Here is an 18,884-nt window from a genome sequence, read left to right on the forward strand (position 1 = left end):
CTATCCATCTATCCATGTAGCTTTCTATCTATCTCTCTATCCATCTTTTTATTTCTCTATCCATCTATCCATGTAGCGTTCTATCTATCTACCCATCTTTCTATCCAACCGATCTATCTATTTATCCAACCGATCTATATATCTATCCAGATTTCTCTGACTGATCTGTCCATCGATCTATCCATGTACCTTTCTATCCATCTATTTACTTATCCATCTATCCATATCTCCAACCTATCTATTTATCCATCAATCTTTCTATCAAACCAATCAATCGATCCATTCATCTATCCATCTTTCTCTCTAACCAATCTATCTATCCACATATCTAACCTATCTATCTATCCACATATCTAACATATCTATCTATCTATCCATACATCTGACCTATATATCTATCCACCTTTCTATATATCTATCTAACCAATCTATCTTTCCATCTGGCTAACCTATCTGTCTGTCTTTCTATCTAACCATTCTACCTATCTATCCATCTATATATCTTTATGTCTGTCTCTCTATCTCACCATTCTACCTATCTATCCATCTATATATCTTTATGTCTGTCTCTCTATCTCACCATTCTACCTATCTATCCATCTATATATCTTTATGTCTGTCTCTCTATCTCACCATTCTACCTATCTATCCATCTATATTTCTTTATGTCTTTCTACATAACCAATCTACCTATTTATCCATCTATATATCTTTATGTCTTTACATATAACCAATCTACCTATTTATCCATCTATCTATTCATATACATCCGACCAATCTATCCATCTATCCATCCATCTATCTAACCTATCTATCTGCCTTTCTATATAACCCATCTACCTATCTACTCTTCTTACTAACCTCATGAATCTATCCAAAACTATCTAACCAAATGTATATTTCTATCTATGAATAGCTATCTATTGTTTAAAATCTATCTCTCTATCTATACATATCTATCTATCTATGTATAGCTATCATCGATTTATATCAATCTATCAATGTATATCTATACATCTATGTATAGCTATCTATCATATATCTAATGTAATGTATCTATATATCCATATACATATAACCTAGTGCATCTATCTATCTAACCTAGTTTATCCATCTATCTAACCTAATATATCTATCTTACCTAATGTATCTTTACAGATACATCTAACCTAATGTATCTATATTTCTAACCTATCTATCTAACCTAATGTAAATATCCATCTAACCTAATGTATCTATCCATCAAACCTAATTTATCTATATTTCTATCCACATATATCTAACCTATCTCATTGTCTATCTTACCTAATGTATCTATCCAGATACATCTAACCTAATGTAAATATCCATCTAACCTAATGTATCTATCTAACCTAATCTTTTTATATATCTATCCATATCCATCTAACCTAATCTATCAATCCATCCATCCATCCATCCACACACATCTAACCTATCTATCTAACCAAATGCATACATTTATGCATGTATCTATCTCTCCAGCTATGAATCTATCAGATCCAGTAGCCCCATGTCAACAAGTTCCCAGAGTGGGTTTATAAGGGGGCGCCAAAGACTCGATTTTGGGACAAAATCAGTGCAGAGAAGGGGAGAAGAAGGGAGATCGAGCGAGCGGCCATGGCGGACGCGTCGGCCAAGCTCCACCCGCCGGAGTTCCTACCGACGGTGGAGGTGGTCGTCCCCCACGACGGGCTGGCCTTCTGGCAGTTCATGGTGGCCGGCTCCATCGCCGGCGTCGTCGAGCACTCGGCCATGTTCCCCGTGGACACCATCAAAACCCGCATCCAAGCCCAATCCCCGCCCTGCCTCCCCTCCCCTACCCTCCGCTCCGCCCTCTCCTCCCTCCTCCGCTCGCAGGGCCCCCTCGCCCTCTACCGCGGCCTCTCCGCCATGGGCCTCGGCGCCGGCCCCGCCCACGCCGTCTACTTCTCCGTCTACGAGCTCTGCAAGGAATTCCTCTCCCGCGGCGGAAACCCTAACAACCCTTTTGCCCACGCCTCCTCCGGCGTCATCGCCACCGTCGCCAGCGACGCCGTCTTCACCCCCATGGACACCGTCAAGCAGCGCCTTCAGCTCGGGAGCAGCCCTTACAAGGGCGTCGCCGATTGCCTGAGGCGGGTCGTCCGGGAAGAAGGGTACAGGGCTTTGTACGCCTCGTATAGGACGACGGTGGTGATGAATGCGCCCTTCACGGCCGTGCATTTCGCCACCTACGAGGCGACCAAGAGAGGGCTCACCGACGATGGGGGATTGCTTGTTCATGCCACCGCTGGCGCCGCTGCCGGAGCCTTGGCCGCCTCTGTCACCACTCCCTTGGACGTTGTCAAGACCCAATTGCAGTGTCAGGTATACCCATCTCGCTATCTCTCTCTCTCTTTCTCTCTAGTTCCATCTCTCCATCTCTGTCTAGGATCTGTGTTTGCATCTCTATGTCAAGATTCAATTGCACTGCCGGGTATGTATACTCACCCCTTCATCTCTATCTCTCCATTTCTCTTTTTGCATCTACCATCTCTATCTCTACTTATATAAAATCTCTTTGTCAAGATTCAGTTACACTGCCGGGTATGTATACCCACCCCTCCATCTCCATCTCTCTCTAGTTATATAAAATCTCTTTGTCAAGACCCAATTACACTGCTGGGTATGTATTCCCAACCCTCCATCTCCATCTCTCCGTTACTCTACTTGTATCTACCATCTATATACCTACTACTATAAAATCTCTTTTTCAAGATTCAATTACACTGCCGGGTATGTATGTATACCCAGCCCTCCATCTCCATCTCTCTCTCTCTAGTTATATAAAATCTCCCTGTCAGGACCCAATTACACTGCTGGGTATGTATACCCAACCTTTCATCTCCATCTCTCCATCACTATATTTGTATCTCTCTCTCTTTAGCTATACAAAATTCCTATGACAAGATTCAATTACACTGCCAGGTCTGAAAACCAGCCCTCCATCTCCTTGTCTCCATGATTTAATCTGTGTCTACCATCTCTCTCTCTAGCTAGATAAAATCTCTATGTCAAGATTAAATTGTGCTGACAGGTACTCCCACTTCTCATTCTTGTTATCTCCGTGTTCTTTCTTGAAAGAAAAAATCTGTCCATTTCGCAACCATCACTATCACTGCCTGTCTGTATCTACCATCTCCATCTCTCTAGCTATATATCTATGTCTATTTATATCATCTCTAAATCTGTGTCTACCTCCATCTTCTATTCACCTCTCTTAGGGAGTCGTTGGTTGGTTTTTTAGGATGGATTAAATCGCGTATGAGCATTTCTTCGTAAAGCAAATAATCTTATGTGACACTTATTTCCTATTGATTGAAACCGAACCCTTCAAAAAGGAAGGGAAAAAAGAAAAGGAGAGGGAAACCAAGTCTGCGTGATCTTGGGTATTCAGGGAGTTAAGAGTTTTTTTCCGTTTAGATTAATTTGGATCCCGCTGCTCTCGAATTTTGTAGGACAATGCAAGACTAGAATAAGTGAGAAACCGAGATCCGTTTACTTCTTTCGTAGCCATTCTGTAATTAATGTAAAAAATTGAAAACATAATTATCTTATTTCAATCGTCGATTACTGACATAACTGTTGATCACCAATGGAACAGCTATCCCAAGGTCACTCTTGCTAGAAACCCGAGGGGTAGCGGGATTGAACAACCACACAATTGCACTGACATTCCTGGTTTAAATACCAGGCCATGGTTACACGAATTTGGGCTAACAGCAAGGCCCATTAGTCTGGAAATAGGAAATAGTAAAAAAAAGGAAATAACAAGAAATAGAAAGAGGTAGAATAAAGATAGACTATCTCGGCTGACACCCCCCCTCAAGCTGGTAGGTAGATATTTTGCATCCCCAGCTTGGAATACAGCCGATGAAATACTCCTCCGGGAACTCCTTTGGTAAGTAGATCAGCCACCTGATGAGCTGACTGAATATATTTCATTTGGATCACTTTGGCATCAATCTTCTCACGGATAAAGTGTCTGTCTATCTCGACATGCTTAGTTCTGTCATGCTGAATTGGATTGTGAGCAATATCAATAGCCGATTTACTGTCACAATATAATACTGTGGGACTATCTTGGGATATTTTGAAATCCTGTAGAATGCCTCTGATCCACAGAATTTCACAAATTCCCTTAGCAACTGCTCTAAATTCCGGTTCAGCACTGGACCGTGATACCACCATCTGCTTCTTGCTTCGCCAAGTGATTAGGCTTCCTCCCAAAAAAATACAATCTCCGGTCGTTGACCGTCGATCCAGGACAGATCACCATAGTCTGCATCAGTGTATGCCTCCAGTACCAGTGGTGCTCCTCTTTGAAACACTAGACCATGTCCAGCTGTACCCTTCAAATATGCAAGTACCTTTACTGCAGCCTGCATATGAGGTTCTCTGGGATGATGCATAGACTGGCTTAGCAGTCCCACTGTAAATGCAATATCTGGTCTAGAACGCTGAAGGTGTATAAGTTTGCCAATCAACCTCTGATACTGGCTTCGATCAACTAATGGCGCTTCTTCACAGAGCCCAAGTTTCGAATTTGCATCAATGGGTACTGGTGATGGTTTACCGCTACTCATGCCCATTTCCTTCAAAATATCAAGTATGTATTTTCTCTGAGAAATGAAAATGCCACTTGGGGAATAGGCAACTTCAGTTCCCAGAAAGTAATGTAGCAAGCCCAGGGATTTTATGTCAAAGATTTGAGAAAGTCTCTGACCTAGAATAAAATTTCTTCTTCATCGCTGCCAGAAACAACAATGTCGTCCATATATACAAGCAAGACAGCTACCTTTCCATTCACATTTGTTTTTACGAACAAAGTATGATCTTCATTGCTGGGTTGATATCCCATACCTTTTATAGCTTGGGAGAACTTTCCAAACCATGCTCTCGGTGACTGTTTCAAGCCATACAATGCCTTTTTTAGTTCGCATACTTGGCCCTTGCAGTCAGACTGATAATATCCAGGCGGTAGATCCATATAGATCTACTCATCTAAATCTCCGTGAAGAAATGCATTCTTAACATCATACTGATACAGTTTCCAATTCAAGCTAGCTGCCACTGCAATCAGAATACGTATCGTGTTCAGCTTTGCGACTGGAGCAAATGTTTCAGTATAGTCAATCCCATATGACTGAGCATATCCCTTTGCAACTAATCGCGCTTTGTATCTTTCCCATGTACCATCAGCTCTGTATTTAATTGTATATACCCATCTGCATCCTACTGCCTTTTTTCCAGGTGGTAAGATAGCAATTTCCCATGTGTTATTCTTGATCAATGCATTCATCTCCATATCCATAGCTTCTTTCCACTGTGGACTCCTCATGGCTTCATTCACTGTCTTAGGTGTAGGGACTTCATCAATTCCAGCAAAAAATGCCTGGTATCCGGTAGAGAGATGTGAATATTGAACAAACTGTGACATCGGGTATAGAGGAAACTGAGTACACTTTCTCTTCCCCTTTCTTAAGGCAATCGGCCAACCTTGGTCAATTTCTGGCAGCACTCCATCTGTCAGAATATTTTGTGTTTCTTCAGTCTCAATTTGTATTCTCAGAATGCCCCCCATTTCAGTGTTATCCTCTGCTCTCTCAGCAGAGTTTTCACTCGTATTTGGCTGCATGGACACCGGGTCTCCAGCTTCACCAGCTTCTGTCGTCTGCACTTGGCTGTCAGATTGTTCTATATTGACTTCCCCTGTAATTGGTGGTAACTTCATAACTGGTAATTCGATTCTCCCACCGTCTTGAACTCAGGGTTCAGGATAGTTTTCACCAGATGTGTTCCCAGATGCCCCATAATATTTTTCAGATTCATTGAACGTAACACCTGGGGAAATAAATATTTTCTTGGATGGCGGATGGTAGCACTTATAACCTTTTTGAGTTGGTGTATACCCAACGAACACACACTTGAGAGCCTTCGGGCTGAGTTTGTCGGTAGGATTGTGGATGTGAACAAAGACTGTGCATCCAAAAATGCGTGGCTTCAAGCCTGTTCTCAGTTTTACATGAGGGAAGAAATGATTCATAAGGTTTAATGGACTCTCATAACCCAATATTTTAGATGGCAGCCGATTAATTAAATGTGTAGCAGTCAACAAGGCTTCTCCCCAGAGAAACTTGGGTACTCCCTGATGAAGGAGCAAAGCTCTAGTTGTTTCTACAATATGTCTAATCTTTCTTTCTGCTACACCGTTCTGCTGTGGTGTATTAACACATGACGACTCGTGGATAATACCATTATTCTGAAAATATTCACATAGTGTTGTATTGAAGTCATCCTTGGCATTATCTGACCTGAATTTCTTGACTAGTACACCATACTGTGTCTTCACCAGGGCAACAAAACAATTAACTATATCAGCAACCTCAGACTTGTATTTTAGAAGATAAACCCATGTCAGGCGAATACAGTCATCCACAAATATTAGGAACCATCGAGCTCCATTTAATGATGGTATGACACACGGTCCCCATACATCGCTATGCACAAGATTAAAAGGATTAGTACTTCTTTCACTCCTCCCCTTAAAGGATGTTCTTCTATGTTTAGCATACTGACAGGAATCACATATAAGACTGGATAGGTCCACATTACGAGCAAACACAGGAAACATTCTTCCCAATAGTTCAAATGACGGATGTCCCAAACGAGAATGAAAGAGTTTGATCTTCTCTACTATAGGAAGACTATCTTCTTCAGGGGTACTTCCTCCCTCCACCATCAGCACCACAGCAGCACCATCGTTCACGTTCAGCAAGCCATTCTTCTCTTCAATTGGTCCAGTCCTTTAGTTCAACTTCTTGTCATATACAAAACAGCCAGAGGAGTCAAGTGTTAGACTGAGTGAAGAATCTTTAACCAACTTTTGAGGAGAAATTAATTGGGCTTTAAGCATAGGAACATGCAAGACATTCTTTAGGAGTCCTAGACCCTTGATCTTAACCGTTCCAATGCCGGTAACTGGGGGTGTCTCTCCTCCTGCTGTCAATACACGACGACATCCAGAACATGCAGAATGCTCCACAAATTTTGAGAGGAAAGGTGTCATATGGTCAGTTGCTCCAGAATCAATTATCCACTCTGTAGATTGATGCGAATTATGGGCAACAAGAAAAGAATGCTCACCAGTGCATGTCATTGAAGTACTTGCCGGACAAATCATATTCTTCAACCTTTCCAGCTCCTCCTTGAGTGTGTAAAAGTCATTGAGAGTAATATGAGAGCCATCATCTCCACTCGCATGGATGTGCTCTCCGGTAGCTGTCTCCTTGGGTGCAAGAGAATTCTCCTGTGTTTTTGCAACATGAGCTTGGGTTTGTTTGGGTGGTCGACCATGTAGATCCTGTTAAAATGGCATGGAGATGGTTGGATGAGAGGAGGGAAGGAGTTCCTGCCAGGAGCGGCCCAGATCTGGAATAACCACTTCAAGAAAAAAAAAGGCCAAAAAGAATATCACTACAGGCGGTTAGGGCTGGGCCCCTTTTAAAGGCGATACAGCTGTCTCCCACGTGGGAGTTACTTAAAGAACCTCCCACGTGGGAGGTTTAGTAAGTGGATCCTCCCACGTGTGATCACTTATTACCAGATCACACGTGGGAAGTGTCTGATAGTCTCCCCCGAGAAAAGAAAGGGAGAGAGAGGGCAGAGAGAAATAGAGAGGCTCCTTGGTGGGCCACTTATAACCCGTGGCCCACCTACAGTGGAGAGAGATTTCGGTTCCAGTTCAACACCCCCCCGCAAGCTAGGTGTGGATGTTATCCATGCCGAGCTTGATCACCAACTCCTGGAACCGTGCTGTTGGAAGTGCCTTCGTGAAGATATCTGCCTTCTGATCCATTGATGGGACAAAGACTGGTTGAATCACTCCCCGGTCAATGTTCTCAGCAAGATAATGTCTGTTCAGAGCCATATGCTTCGTTCTGTCATGTTGCACGGGATTTCTAACAATCGCCAACGCTGACTGATTGTCACAATATAGTCGAATTCCTCTTCCATCGTACAGTCCCATGTCCTCCAAAAGATGCTTCAGCCATCGACATTCAGAAACTCCTCTTTTAAGAGCACGAAGTTCTGCCTCAGCACTTGACAGCGACACTTCCTTTTGTTTCTTACTTCGCCACGTAATTAGACTACCTCCCAGAAATGTGCAGTAGCCGGAAGTGGATCTCCGTCGACTACAGACCCTGCCCAGTCCGAGTCAGTGAAGGCTTCTAGGTAACTCCTCCTCCCGTGTAAAGAGGAGTCCCTGTCCCACGGTGTGCTTCAAATGCGCCAAGATACGGAAGGCTGCCTGCAGATGGATCTCATGAGGTGCACTCATAAACTGGCTGAGCAGACTCACAGCAAATGATATATCAGGTCTCGTATGATTGAGATAGATTAACTTTCCAATTAGTCTCTGATAGAGGCCTTTATCCACGGCAGCCCCATCTTCCCCAGTCCCAATTTTCACATTCGGGTCAAGCGGGGTAGCCGCCGGCTTACATCCCAATTGTCCGGTCTCCTTTAAAAGATCTAATGTATACTTATGCTGACTTAGTGATATGCCAGCCCGGGAATGAGCAACCGATGCCAAGGAAATATTTCAACTGGCCCAGTTCTTTCAGATCAAACTCCCTTGATAGAGCATCACTTAACCGCTGATTGGCCACCACATCATCTCCGGTGATGAGAATGTCATCGACATAGACAATGAGAAGCGATACCATTTCTTTCCCATGCTTGATAAATAGCGTATGATCTCCTCTTGCTTGATGATACCCCAACTCCAGCATCGTCCTCGTGAAGCGTCCAAACCATGCTCGAGGTGATTGTTTTAGGCCATAAAGAGCCTTTTTCAACCTACACACGAGATTTCCCGGTCCTGGTGGATGGTAGCCTGGTGGAAGTTGCATGTAGACTTCTTCTTCCAATTCTCCATGAAGAAATGCATTCTTGACGTCAAACTGAAGGATCTCCCAATTGCATTTAGCAGCTGCAGCGATCAGTACCCGAACAGTGTTGAACTTTGCAACAGGCGCAAACGTTTCTCCATAATCGATACCTTCCCGCTGGGTAAACCCTTTTGCTACAAGTCGGGCTTTCAACCTTTCCAATGTTCCGCTACAGTGAAACTTAGGAGTGAATACCCACTTACAGCCCACAGTTTTCTTTCCCTTCGGTAGAGGGACAATGTCCCATGTGTCGTTCTTCTTCAGGGCAGACATCTCTTCATTCATAGCTTCTTTCCAACCCGGATGTTGAAGTGCCTCCTCCACCCGGGTAGGAATAATGATATTTCCCAGAGCCGTCAGGAAGCTTTTATACGTTTCTCCAAGCTTATCATACTTCACGTATTGTCCTATGGGGTACTTAGCATTAGATCGACATGATCTTACCCCCTTCCGCAATGCAATTGGCCAACCCAGATCAGACTGGTCTGGCTCAATGACCTCCATGGGCTCCGACGGAATTTCTTCGGCTCTGTCTGAGGGTTCTTCGCCATCTGCAACGCATTCAGAATCTTCAGGAGAAAGGTTGATGATATCTTCCCTCTCAGCCTCCATCACCTCTTCATGTTCTGTATTCTGATCTTCGGAAGCAGCTGTTTGGTCAGTCTTCTCACACCTTGGTGGCTCCTCAAACCTCGGAAGTGGCAGAGAAAGGAAGTCCATTCCACTCGTGTGAGCTTCCGTTGTTGGTTGTGGAGATTCGACGGATTCATAGTATGGCTCTGTCTCATGGAAAACCACATCCGCTGACACGAAAAACTTCCGGGATGGCGGGTGATAGCATCGGTAGCCTTTCTGCGTGCCTGAGTACCCGACAAATACACACTTCAGGGCGCGAGGATCCAGCTTGCCTCCACCTTGATGTACAAACACTGTTGATCCAAATATCCGCGCTGGAAGTCCTGAAAACAACTTCAGATGTGGGAATTCGGCGCTTAATAGACCAAGAGGTGTACGGTATCCCAAAATTTTCATCGGCGTCCGGTTGATTAGATAAGTTGATGTGAGCACTGCTTCGCCCCAGAAATGCTTTGGGAGATGAGTCTGAAACAATAGTGACCTGGTCACGGCTAGAATATACCCAAGACGGCGCTCTGCCAGGCCGTTTTGCTGAGGAGTATTAACACACGAAGACTCGTGCACAATTCCCCGGTTGGAGAGATAGGAATTCACGGTCACGTTGAAAAACTCAGAGCCATTATCGGTCCTGAATTTCTTCACAGTTCGCCCAAACTGTGTGGAGATCAATCTGCAAAATTGCACCATAACTTCCGGAACTTCAGCCTTCGACCTCAGCAGGTAGGTCCACATCGTTCTCGTACAATCATCCACAAACACCACAAAGTACCGGCACCCGGTGAGACTTGTTACCGGGCATGGTCCCCATACATCACTGTGGATGCACTCGAATGGAGTAAGACACCGATCATCGACTAGTTTGAACACGGACCGACGATGTTTGGCCAATTGACAGGCCTCACAAAACAGCTTGTCAAAAAATATTCCACGAAACAAAGACGGATAGCAAGTCTTTAACAAGTCAAATGGAGGATGTCCCAATTGTCGGTGCAGCCGTATCACCCGCTCCTCTCCGGTCCGACTCCGCTCCGTCACCAGGCACTGTCGTGGAGGGATGTCGAGGAGAAGAAGTCCACCTTCACGCCTAAAGGATGAAATCTTCCTCCCGGAGACCTTGTCACAGATAAAACAGTCGTCACTGTCGAGTACAAAGCGCCATCCATGGTCATCTACAACTTTCTGAATAGAAATAAGATTAGCCCGAAGATCTTTAACATGAAGTACTCTTCTTAGGGTTCCGAGAGTATCCACCATTATATCTCCCACTCCCTTGACCGTTAGGGATCCTCCGCCGGCAGTCTGTACTCTGTGAGGATTCCCGGTTCTAACATAGTTTTGGAACATGTCCTCCTCGGGAGACATGTGGTCTGTTGCTCCGGTATCGGCCACCCACACAGGTTGAGATGAATTACCTGATTTCACAAGGGCTGCAGTACTTAGACGCTCCTGGACCTCTTCGACTTTGGGACACATGACGGTGGAATTTGAGCCGCTCGGCTGTGACGATACTGCTAATGCTTTCTTGCCGACTGAGTTCTGGTTTTTCCACGCCAATTTCCAGCAGTTTTCTTTCGTATGACGACGCTTCTTGCAATAGTTGCAAAACAGTTGATCTCGGCTATCTTCTCCTTCACCGGAACCCGTCGAACTCGATCTCGCTGCCCAATTTCCAGTGGTATGTGTCCGTCCCTCGGGCTTTCGTGTAAGTAGCGCAGCGGAATTCTGCCCTTGGGATTCAGACACAGTTTCTAACCTGCTTTCAGCCTGCAAGACAGCGCTAATGGCTTCCTCCAAGGTAGGAAGTTTCTCCCGGTGGAGAAGCTGGCTTCTTACCGGCTCATAAATCTGCTTCAGTCCCAATAAGAAGGTAAAGATTCTCTGCTTGAGGATATATTGACGCTCCACAGACATTGGGTTTTGCGTCGGCCACAGATGATCCATCTCCCTCCAAATTGCCTTCAGACGTGATGAATATTGTCGAATGTTCTCAGACACTTGACGGGCCTGAGCCTCTTGAACTCTCAGCTCGTAAATCCGCCAATCATGAGACTGCTCGGCGGTATATCTCTGGATTTCATCCCATAATTCTTTGACAGTATTGCAATAGAGAAAGTCCCTCCGCATCTCTGGTGTCATTGACCGGAGCATCCAGCTTAAGAGAAGGGACTCTTCGGCCTTCCACCTCTTGAAATTCGGATCACTAGTGGCTATCGGTGGATCAGTCAGGTGATCCCCCAACAGACATCCATACACAGTCAGAGTGACCATCTTGGACCACTCGAACATATTTCCCCCGTCAAATTTAACCTCCGCTGGAGGAAAAACGATCGATCTTCCCAAATCTTGAGTTTGGACTGCAGATCCATTCTGAATCGAACTTTCTTCTTCCGAAGCTTCCTGACCGGTCCTGTCTTCACTTCCTTGGTTAGCCATGTTGAAGATAACTCTCACACAAGATCTTCTGAATCTTGGAATTTCTTGACCAAACAAGACTTGAAAATGGAAAAAAAACTGGGCGATCAGGATCCACCAGGAGATGAGGCAGATCGAGCAATTATTGCTCTGATACCATGTTAAAATGGCATGGAGATGGTTGGATGAGAGGAGGGAAGGAGTTCCTGCCAGGAGCGGCCCAGATCTGGAATAACCACTTCAAGAAAAAAAAAGGCCAAAAAGAATATCACTACAGGCGGTTAGGGCTGGGCCCCTTTTAAAGGCGATACAGCTGTCTCCCACGTGGGAGTTACTTAAAGAACCTCCCACGTGGGAGGTTTAGTAAGTGGATCCTCCCACGTGTGATCACTTATTACCAGATCACACGTGGGAAGTGTCTGATAGTCTCCCCCGAGAAAAGAAAGGGAGAGAGAGGGCAGAGAGAAATAGAGAGGCTCCTTGGTGGGCCACTTATAACCCGTGGCCCACCTACAGTGGAGAGAGATTTCGGTTCCAGTTCAACAGATCCCAACAGTTTTCCTTCTTGTGACCCTTCCTCTTACAGTATGAACATACCCACGGTTCACGGGCTTGCCAAGTAGGCTTTCCTGAATAAGACTTGGAAGTCTGGTCATTTGCTTCACGTGAATAAGACTTGGAAGACTGTTTTTTGGTATTGGTCATAAAGCCAGTGCCAACTTCACCAGTTGAGACGAGATGTCTTGATACAACATTCTTCTTCAAGCACAAGTTGTATAGCTTGCTCCAACGTTTGAACTTTCTCCCTGTTGAGAATTTGACGCTGCCATGATTCATAATCTGCGTTCAACCCCATAAGAAACTTATACAGACGGTCGTTCATGGTATAATGCCGGCAAGGACAATCAGTCTCCGCAGTAGGCCTGTAAAGATCCATCTCATCCCATAGTGCTTGAAGCTCACATACATACACCTGGACAGTTTTATCTCCTTGTTGAAGAAGCACCGCCTTGGTTACTAGTTCATAGATGCGCCAATCATTGTTGGTTTGTAGACAGCTTTTGTGGATTTTATCCCTAATTTGCTTTGCAGTGGAAAGTAGAAGATACTTGGGAATGAGATTTCCTTGCATGCTGTTAAGAAGCCATGTTTTGACGATGGCATCTTCTGCTTTCCACGCTGCATAGCGGGGACTGGTTGACGGTACCTCCTCAATCAAATGATGATTCAGTCTTCTTCCTTCAAGCACCATTTCAACGAACTTACTCCAGTGTAGAAGATTCAACCCAGTATATTTTATGGATTCCCTTATCCCATGATTAATTAGAGCAGATGGGTATACAGCAGCAGCTATCTCATGTCCCTGCGGAGCAGATTGCATATCATAAGACTCAGACTTCTCCTTTGCCATTCCCTTCAAATTCTTGACTCAATCACTAGTCAGCTCCTGGCGAGGCAATGACAACAAGACTCTCGTAGAATACGGTCAGCAACTGAGCTGACGAACACCACAGACAAGAACAAACACCACGATTCCCGCAGTGTGACGCAGCTCCTGAGGAACAAACACCAACACGAGCCCAGCGATCGCAATATCTCTGGGTGCAAGAATATGAGTACGACAAGCCCGGAGCAGCCTCTGGATGTCGACCTAGATGGCAGACCAAGAATGTGGATGCTTCGAACGTTCTTCACTGGAAGATGTAGCTGTTACGATACCTTGGATTACATATAAGAGAAAGAAGAAAGGAGGTGAAAGAGGGGATAACTCTGCACGTGGGACCACAGTAGGGCCCACATGTGTGGAGTCCATGTAGTCCAAAGTGAAGGGTAACCACCCAGGGCAGTAACTAACTGACTGGGCTAGGAGCAAGGACACCTTGCTCCTATATAAAGAATAACCCCTCGGGCAGGAGGGGGCATCGATCATTTGGAGAGAAGGCCGGGAGCTTGGGAGCCGTCGTGAAGCTTAAGCTGTATTCGGCTGCGGGAGCTTGAGGAGGCGCCACGGATCTGGATCTTACTCTCTATCTGAAGAATTATCTGGCCATATACTACATTGTGAGTCAATTCTATATTTCCAAGAATTCGTTTCTTGATTTGGTTAGAATCATATCAGTAGCCTCCACGAACAATCTTCACTGGAGAACGCTTCTGAGATCAGGAATACCAGCAGGCCACGGACGATCAGAACGACCAAGGTCAAGACAGACCAAGGTCAACCACAAACTGCTGCTTCTCTTCAAGCTTCCCGCTCGAACAACCAGACCGCAGCCTCCTAGACCTCACATTAAACGCTCTGATACCATGTTGATCACCAATGGAACAGCTATCCCCAGGTCACTCTTGCTAGAAACCCGAGGGGTAGCGGGATTGAACAACCACACAATTACACTGACATTCCTGGTTTAAATACCAGGTCATGGGTACACGAATTTGGGCTAACAGCAAGGCCCATTAATCTGGAAATAGGAAATAGTAAACAAAGGAAATAACAAGAAATAGAAAGAGGTAGAATAAAGATAGACTATCTCGGCTGACAATAACTGTTCTAATGAATGATCGAACGGTTCAAATCATTTTAAGCTTAATGCTAGGACTAACTTCGCTTCAAGAAACTATTAAATATTGAAGCATGATTCAAATTTGAGTTCATTTCTCTAGAAAACTGGACTTTTGTGCTAGGCGTTAAAAATACCTATTCACGAAATGAGAGCATCGATTTTAAAATTATGACATTCCTGGCACTAATATTAAAAAACATCTATATTACCTAGAGTTGACTTTGTTTGTGTTGGAGATTTTTAATTCGAGATGGGTGAATAAATGTGGTCAATTTTGGCTTATGAACTCAAGTAGATTTTCGTTTTAATCCATTAATGTGAAACGTCCATATTTCAACTAGAAGCGACTTCAAATCCGAGATGGTTGAACAAGTAAATGCTGTTATTTTTTCTTTAAAAAAAAAACCTATTATTTTGAGAATTTTGAATTCTTAATCTGAATTTGGCAAAAAAAGAGGTGCTGTTTGGCTGCTTCCAAAAACGGACTTGGAAAAAGATCCGACAGCTTTCACCTCGAATTCATTTGTGTGTTATCTTGGCATTGCTACTGTACTAATGTGTTAAACTCCATATCCCAACCAAGAATTGATTTTCCTAAGATAAAGATGAGATCGAGAGATTTTCCATTCATTTTTCTTTTTTGTCAGCTTTCTCCTGTGTCAATGTGCAGAATTCAATGTTCATTTGTATTTATTAAGATAACCCGAGATGGGTTTTGTTGAAGACAACACCCTGCCACTAATATCTTAATAGTAAAAGAAGTGTCATTGCTGTCAGCTGTAGCTTTAGTACAGTCGGTTAATGGTTGAATCATAAATGGTTTATTTAAAATTTTGTTCCGTGTAGCGAATTCATTTCATCATGTTACTTAATTTGGAAAAAAAGGGTGCGTGGGTTCTGTGGGCGCAAGAGGTTTTCAATTCATTCGTGTACTATCTCGGCCTTTCCATCAATGTGTAAAACTCCATATCTCAACCTAGGATTTACTTTTTTAAGATAAAGCTAAAATGGATTTATCTTAAATTATGTTCCATGCCCCTAATTAATTCAATCAAATAATTTAATTTGGGGACAAATGGGTGCAGGGTCTGCGGGTGTGAGAGATTTTCAGTTAGTTTGTATCATCTTGCCTCTTTGACTGTGTCACTGTGGAAAACTCCATACCTGACCCTAGAGTTGGCTTTAAAGATAAACCCAAGATGGGTTTATCTTGAATATGTTCCGTTTGTCTAATTAATTCAATCCTGTTTCTTAATTATGGAAAGAATGTGCGGTGGTATCTGCAGAGGTGCAAGATTTTCAATTAGTTTTGTGTTCTTTCGGCTTTCTTCAGTATCGATGTGCAAAATTTTGTGATAAACCCGGGATGGGTTTATCTGAGACTATGTTCCATGTGGCTAAATAATTTATTTATGTTTCTTAATTTGGGAAGAAAATGGGTGCAGGGGGTCTGCGGTTGTGAGCGATTTTCAATCAACTTGTATTAATCCGCTTATCATATTGTATCAATGAGCGAAAATTGATATCACATCTCGAATTGACTTTTTCCAAGATGGGTTGGTTTTAATGATCTCTATGCGCCTAATTATTGTCATCATGTCACTTAATGTGGGTAAAAAATGGGTGTCGGGGTCTCCGGAGGTGAGATTTTCAATTCATTTGTGTGTTGTGTTAGATTTCTACTGTGTCAATGTGCGAGACTGCATATCCTAGTAAGCTTTGACTTTTAAAGATAAACCTGAGGTGGGTTTAACATAAACTGCGTTCCACTTGTTTAGTTAATTTCTCTTTGATACTCTTGAGTTTGCTAGATTTTCAATTAATCTGCCGTATTAATGTGGAAAAGTCCATGTACACCTAGAATTGACTTATTTTAAAGATAAAACAGTGATGGGTTTATCTTAAATTATGTTCCATGCGTTTAATTAATATCTTCATATTGCGTAATCTGGGGCAAAAATGGGGGCGGGTTTGGCGGTTGTGAGAGAATTTTCAGTTCATTTGTGTATTCTCTTGGCTTTTCGGCTCCATCAATGTGCAGAACTGCTCCATATCCACCTAATTAATCGAATTTTTGTTGGTAAACCCAAGACGGGTTTATCTTAAATTATGTTCGGTGCAGCTAATAAATATCTTCGTGTAACCTAATTTGGAGAAAAAATGGGTGCAGGGGGGGTCGTGAGTGTGGTTAGATTTTCAATACATTTGTGTTATCCTTGATTTTCTACTGCATCAGTGTGCAGAACTACTCCACATCCAGCTAGCATTAACTTTTTTAAGGTAAACCTGAGATGGTTTTATCTTGAATTATGTTCCATGCGGCCGATTACTTTCCTTTATTTAACTTGATGAAAATATGGGTGTTGGGGGTCTGGGCACGTGAGCGGTTAATCTGCTGTATCAATGTGAAAAACTCCATATCCCTTCTAGAATTTGGCATTTAGGAGATAAACGGGTAATGTGTTTGTCTTAATTGTGCTCAATGAGGTTAATTAGTTTCTCCATGTTACCTCAATGCGATTACTTTCCTCATGTTATCTAACTTGATGAAAAAATGGGTGGTGGGGGTCTGGGTACGTGAGCGGTTATCTGCTGTATCAATGTGAAAAACTATATATCCCTACTAGAATTTGGTATTTTGGAGATAAACGGGTTATGTGTTTGTCTTAATTGTGCTCAATGCAGTTAATTACTTTCTCCATGTTACCTTATTTTGGCGAAAAAATGGGTGCAGGGGGTTTGCGGATGTGAGAGATTTACAAGCAACTCGATAATGGCGGTGACCAGAGCAATTATCAAGAGAGACGGTTATGCTGGGCTGATGAGGGGATGGAAGGCCCGCATGCTGTTTCACGCTCCTGCGGCCGCAATTTGTTGGACTGCGTACGAGTCAGCCAAGTCCTTCTTCCAGGAGCGGAACAACAGCGAGCAGGGGACTTGAACAACAGTTTTTCTAGCGTTTTCCGAGCTCAAAATCTGTGTAAGTTTTATGGCCATTGTGTGAATTCGTTGCCCAGTTAAGAAATTGTGACGTTCGTGATGATTGTTGACTGCAGCTGTAATTACATTAGAATTAGCGTTACAGAGACCCTGGTAATTGGGTTGGAGATAATAAAGATGAAGAGAAATGATTGGCTGCAATTAAAATTTATTTTAATTTTGGGTTCCATGTGTGAATTCGTTGCCCAGTAGAGAATTTGTGATGTTCGTGATGATAGTTGACTGATGCTGCAATTACATGATAATCTAGGGGATTAATGTTACAGAAGCCCTGGTAATTTGGTTGGAGATGATAAAGATGAAGAGAAAGACGTGTTTGTTATTCCATTAGCTAGTGTTTTCCAACTTGGATTGCTGGATGGGTAACTGTATGTTTTAAAAAATGTTTCCAAAATGATTTACTAAATTACACTGTATTCTAATTCATTCACATTTGCATGAATTCATTGCCCAGTGGAGAAATTGCCCTGTTCCTGATAATGAGTTTCGGATAGCCCCGGTGATTGGGTTGGAGACGATAAAGTAGGGCTGGAAAACGGACGCTGGGTTATTTAAATTTTTTTTTTGAAACAATATCCTCAGAAGGTCATTTATTCTAAGTTTCTTCGTAAAAAAATATTCTAATCTATCATGGTCTAAAAAAAAACATATCATATCCATGGTACTACGTTTCTATGCTTCTGTGAGTCCTTCTCTGTTTATCTAACAGTCTTTTAACATGTTCGATATACTTCTCAATTCATCCATTCATGTCCCTCTTTCTATCTACATATGCATCAGCCTATCACATTTCCCGTTTTCATCTCTCTCATTTGTCTTGGCCTTAGTCTATCTCTCTGATTTTCTCTGCTGCTGATACCCTTTTCTTTTTGATGGACCAAGCTCCATTAAAGACTGACTGAAACCCCAATAGAAACGAGCTAATCCATGAGAGAGGAGGTGCAGAAAAAATGCAATGCTAGCATCTTAGAAGTAAAATTTGTGGAATTTCTCATTTTGGGTAGATAAACTCGGAGGAAATACTGAAATATTTCATAACTGGTGTAGTTGGATCATTAACTTGAACTAATGTGTTTGTCTGGTTCTTCGATCCATCTCTATACTTTCCTTTAGATCATGATAGTGAGATTATAAACTAGTGTAGGCACTGAAATATTTCATCCCAATATTTATAGTAGATTTTGATTTACATGGCTAATTTAACAGTTCACTCAAGAGCTGACAAATGAAAAGTGAATCATAACATGAACAGGAACAGTTCAATGGAAACAGCCAACAT

The 18,884-nt window shown here is 43.0% G+C and overlaps 1 protein-coding gene across 1 annotated transcript; it reads left to right on the plus strand.

Annotated features, from left to right (window-relative positions):
- The first annotated feature begins 1,578 nt into the window (after positions 1–1,578).
- LOC144706372 (mitochondrial RNA-splicing protein MRS3-like) lies at positions 1,579–17,648 on the plus strand. Its single transcript, XM_078579288.1, has 2 exons — positions 1,579–2,367; positions 17,340–17,648. The coding sequence occupies exons 1-2, from the start codon at positions 1,639–1,641 to the stop codon at positions 17,544–17,546; spliced, it is 936 nt and encodes a 311-aa protein (XP_078435414.1). The 5' UTR covers positions 1,579–1,638; the 3' UTR covers positions 17,547–17,648.
- The last annotated feature ends 1,236 nt before the right edge of the window (positions 17,649–18,884 follow it).

Source organism: Wolffia australiana, chromosome 8 (genome assembly GCF_029677425.1).
Source record: "Wolffia australiana isolate 7733 chromosome 8, ASM2967742v1".
Taxonomy (NCBI): Eukaryota; Viridiplantae; Streptophyta; class Magnoliopsida; order Alismatales; family Araceae; genus Wolffia; species Wolffia australiana.

Coding starts and splice junctions, on each gene's coding strand:
- LOC144706372 (XM_078579288.1), top strand. CDS start 1,639: ATGGCGGACGCGTCGGCCAAGCTCCACCCGCCGGAGTTCCTACCGACG. Junction 2,368..17,339: donor AGACCCAATTGCAGTGTCAG/GTATACCCATCT, acceptor AAATGGGTGCAG/GGGGTTTGCGGATGTGAGAG.